At 55.0% G+C, this 4,596-nt stretch overlaps 1 protein-coding gene across 1 annotated transcript; it reads right to left on the bottom strand.

The window, feature by feature from the left end:
* Positions 1-2,033: 2,033 nt before the first annotated feature.
* On the bottom strand, positions 2,034-4,364 carry NEUROD1 (neuronal differentiation 1). Its single transcript, XM_065672754.1, has 2 exons — positions 4,317-4,364; positions 2,034-3,122 (listed from the first exon to the last, which is right to left on the bottom strand). Exon 2 carries the CDS (start codon positions 3,111-3,113, stop codon positions 2,034-2,036), a length of 1,080 nt encoding a protein of 359 aa, XP_065528826.1. The 5' UTR covers positions 3,114-3,122; positions 4,317-4,364.
* Positions 4,365-4,596: the final 232 nt, after the last annotated feature.

The raw sequence follows: 4,596 nt of genomic DNA, 5'->3' as shown, positions 1-4,596 counted from the left end.
TGGGAAAACATAATGCTGTCATCCACAGGAGAGCCTGTTCACTTTCTGCTGGATTTAAGTGAAATATTTATGAAAGCCCCTTCCGCTTTGTGGCAGACTTCATATAAGGTATTTCAAGGAACCTCTTTAGTCTGTTTCTGACCGTAGGAGGCAAAGACCTGTTGCTAATTGCTCCTGGTCATTAAGGGAATTGCTCTCCCGCAGGTTGTGTCTCTGGGTTCCTTAAGCCCCAGAATAATCAGTGAAGATTAAAGAAACACATGTTTCCCGTCTGGGAGGAGGGGAGACGGCGAATCGATAGCGCCGGATCCAGGCTGGCGGCGGGCAAGAAGCACCTGCTGCCGGGGCTGAAACGGCATTTTCCCTGTGTGCCAGGCCTGGCTAGGTGCGGGATGCCGCGCCGGTATCACGGGACGGGCGCTCCCTCCGTAACATGAGAGGGGAGACGGGGCTGAGCTGCGGCGAGCGCGGGGCTCTCGGCGCTGCTCAAACCGGCAGCCGCAGCTCCCTGGCGAGCGGCGTTTCGGGTCCCTGTTTCCCTAATTCGACAGGGATTGCATTGCAAACGGCCCGTTTCGCTGTAAAGAAACGAACAAAATTCCCTCCCCGCCCCCAGTCTTCCCTCTTTCTCTCGAAACCCCTCAAGGTAAGTAAAGAACCCATGTCCTTTTTTTTAGTCCGATTTTATTCTACAAATAATAAGTGTTGCACCTTTCATGAGCTATCCGAATAAACAATAATCCCATAGGAATTACTTACACTAAGAAAAAAATAATAATCACATTTAAGGAGAAATGCAACATTCGACCAAATGTTCAGTACTATGTTGTTGCCAAAGGACGGATGTTTTCCTAAAATCCCAGTGTGCATTACACCATAATATACAGGATTACAAACAAAATTACAGTACAGATTGATTCCAGTTGAACCAGCGTTACATTTCAAACAGCACTTATTCTGGACTGCATTGTACATGCAATAGCTATTGTTCTAATTACGGATTAAATGGTCTGAATTTGTTTCAAGCTACCGTACTAATCGACTACAATAGGTATATAGCCCGACTTTAACAACCTGGTTAGTTTTAGGTTCCGATTTCAAAGATGAGCATATGACAACCACGGATTGTGTGAACATGTATAAAATCATGCATTTATATCGCCTGGAAACATTAACATCTTCAAGTTCTCTTCAGAAAAACCACGGAATGCCAAGGGCTTCAAAGACTAAAAAGAAACAGTGCAAATTGTATGTGATAGTCAAGCAGCTTTTGATTTAAAAAGGGTGTTGGCATTTGCTTATAATCTTTATATACAAGTTTGTGCAAGTAATGTGTTGAATTGATATGTTTTAATAGAAAATAAGTCTCTCGTTCTTATATCTTCTCAAGACCTAGGGGATCTGGTTCTTGCTGTAGGGGGAGGGAGAGGAGAAAGAAAAGGAAAAGAGAAAAGAAAAAGAAAGAAAGATAGAAAAAAAAATAATAAAAAAAGAGACTTTCATGGGAAAGAAATTGCCCGGATTGTGCATTTCTTTTTTTTTTTTTTTCTTCTTCTTCAACTATTTGAAAGGAAAGAAGTGCTAAGGCAACATAACTTCTCTAAGCACTTTTCTGCTGGTTTAAATTAGTTAAATCATTTTGTATAAATTAGATATAATTCTACCTTTCCGATACGTATAAAAATTGATGAAGCTGCATGGTTTAAAATAGGAAATTCACGTTATAAAAAGTCATTAAAAATTCTGTACAAAATCACAACAAAATAATTCAGCATGGGAAAGGTAACAAGTAGTAAAACGTTGGTTGAAAAATAGAGATTTCATATATATTTCGTAATTGGCCCATCGCTAGTTTAAAAATTGCATAGATCCTAATTATTGCTTGCGATTTTGTTATCCCGATCAGGTAATTGGCGCGATCCCGGCGCCGCTGCCCCGCGTTTACAGCGTCGCTCCGAGGGCTGTAAACAAGGCGGTGGCCGCCGGCGGGCTCGGCTCTTTCCCTCCCCGTCCCGCGGCGGGTCGGGGGAGGCTCAGTCGTGGAAGATGGCGTTGAGCTGGGCGCTGAGGACCCGCTCGTGGTGCGGGTGTCCCTCGTAGGGCGCCAGCCCGTCGACCGGCAGCTCGCAGCGGGAGGCGGCGGCCGGGAAGATGGCGGCGTGGGCTGGCGCGGCGGCCAGCGTGGCGGCAGCGGCCGGGTAGTGCATGGTGAAGGCGTAGCTCTTGTCGAAGTCGGCGGCCGGCTCGTGCTTGAAAGAGAAGTTCCCGTTGACGCTGAGGGGCGGGCTGAGCGGCCCGTCGAAGGCGGGGCTGGCGCCCTCCGCCAGGCCGCTCTCGAAGAAGGGCTCTAGCGCGGCGCCGTAGGCGTGCGGCGGCTTGAGGTGGAAGAGGTGGGAGCTGTCCATGGTGCCGTAGGGCGGGCTGGGGAGCCCCGGCGACTGGTACGGGTAGGGGTGAGCCGGGAAGGGCGGCCCCGCCGCCGCCACGTGCGGCGGCACCTCCTGGCTCTGCTCGGGGAGGAAGGTCCGCGGGTTGAGCTGCAGGCAGCCGGCCACCAGGTTGGTGGTGGGCTGCGAGAGGCCCTTGCAGAGGGTTTGCACGAAGGAGACCAGGTCGGGGCTCTTGCCCGAGCGCAGGATCTCGGAGAGCGCCCAGATGTAGTTCTTGGCCAGGCGCAGGGTCTCGATCTTGGAGAGCTTCTGCGTCTTGGAGTAGCAGGGCACCACCTTACGCAGGTTGTCCAGGGCTGCATTCAGGCCGTGCATGCGGTTGCGCTCCCGGGCGTTGGCCTTCATGCGCCGCAGCTTGAAACGCTCCATACGCGCCTTGGTCATCTTCTTCTTCTTGGGGCCCCGTCTCTTGGGCTTCTGGTCGTCGTCCTCCTCCTCCTCTTCTTCTTCCTCTTCTTCGTCCAAGTCGTCCTCCTCGTCCTCCTCCTCGCCGTTCCGTAGAGCGTCCTCCTCAGCCTCTCCGTGCAGACCCTCCAGGTCCTCCTCCTTCTTGTCCACCTCGTGCTCCTCGTCCTGGGAGCTGAGGCACTCGTCCGTCCAGCTTGGGGGGCCCTGGGGCTGGGGCTCGCCCATTAGCCCGCTCTCGCTGTACGACTTGGTCATGGCGAGCCTCTGTGTCGTGGAGGAGACAGAAAAAAGCCGTGTCAGCACCGGGACAGGCAGCCGCTGCCCCGATCAACGACCCCCGGCAGGGGGGAAGCCGCCCGCGATCCCCCCTTCTTACTCCCCCCGTCCCCTCCCGAGGGAAGCCCCGGCCTCCCCACGGTGCCAGCGCAAAGTTTCAATTGTCTCCGCGGTCCTGCCTTATAATCAAGTTGACATATGTTCCAATGCCGTTATGTAACTCGCTGATATTAGTGGGGAATATAAGCAGATTACGTGTGCGTGGGGCAGCCCGGGTAGCACGGCGACAGCAGACCGGGAGGGTTTAAAAAAAAAAATTAAATTCAAACAAACAAACAACCCCCCCAACACCCCCCCCCCCCAAACACACACACACACAAATCCATCCAAAATCACACCCTTTTTGCTGAATACGGAGGGGGAAAGGTGGGGGGACACGCACAGGACACCCGCAGGGGAGGATGGCCACCCCTCCAGCCTGTCGCCGCCACTTTCCGCGGCTCCCCTTCGTCGCCTCCTTGCACGGGGCTTTGCACCGCCCCGACGAGCACAAGGCATCTGTTCCCCCGACCCACACTGCTCAGCCTCTCCCGGTCCCGCCGCCGCCCGCAGGACTGCCGCTGGGTGCCCTCGGTCGGGGATGTGCCGAGCGGGGGTAACAGGTGCGGGACCAGCCCCTGCTTTTCGTCTCCATCACCCTGTCCACAGCAGACCGGCATCATCCCCTTGGTTCCAGCGGGGCCCTTGCGGGAGGGGTTGCAACCGTCCGCCGGTGGCATCGGGCACACTGGGGAGGAACAATGCCGCCCGCCCGCCGAGCGACTGTCCTTTGCGGAGGAGAAGGAGCTGAAGTTGGGGGGACACAGGTGGAAACACATATACATGTATAATATAAGTGCGCACAGGTGCACGCACATATGTATATTTATATGCGTGTATGGACGCACATGTGCATATACATATATGTGTATACACACACAGATGTGTGCACACGGATGACGGACACAGGTGTGCCGGCACACAAGTGCCCGCACACACCGGTGGGAGCGACCGTCGCCTCCTGCGACCGCAAGCGACAATACCCCTCGACCCCGCAGACTCCTCTCCCAGCCCGGTCGCCGCCGCTAACCCCTTTCCCTCGGAGGGATGGGGTGGTGCGGAAACAGCCCATTTTCCCGTTACCTCCGTTGCTCAGCCTCTCCTGCGCGGTGACGGTCTCATAACCCCGGCACAGCCCTCCGTGCGAGCGGTGTGTTTCGGTCTTGTGGTGTTTGTTTTTTTTTTTCCCCGAGGTTGCGCAGCGCCGGGCTCCCCCCGTTATATAGCGGGACCGAGGATGCGTGGCGGGGAGGGGGCCGGCACCGGGACCCGGGTACCGCGGCGATCGCCACCGCCCCAAAACGCGCCTGCGCCCCGCCCCGCGCCCCGCCCCGCCCGGTGGCACGCGCCATATGGCTGCCCA

This window comes from Lathamus discolor, chromosome 3 (assembly GCF_037157495.1).
Source record: "Lathamus discolor isolate bLatDis1 chromosome 3, bLatDis1.hap1, whole genome shotgun sequence".
Taxonomy (NCBI): domain Eukaryota; kingdom Metazoa; phylum Chordata; class Aves; order Psittaciformes; family Psittacidae; genus Lathamus; species Lathamus discolor.
The sequence above is the reverse complement of the archived record's forward strand: the minus strand, read 5'-3'. Positions and strand labels throughout refer to the sequence as shown.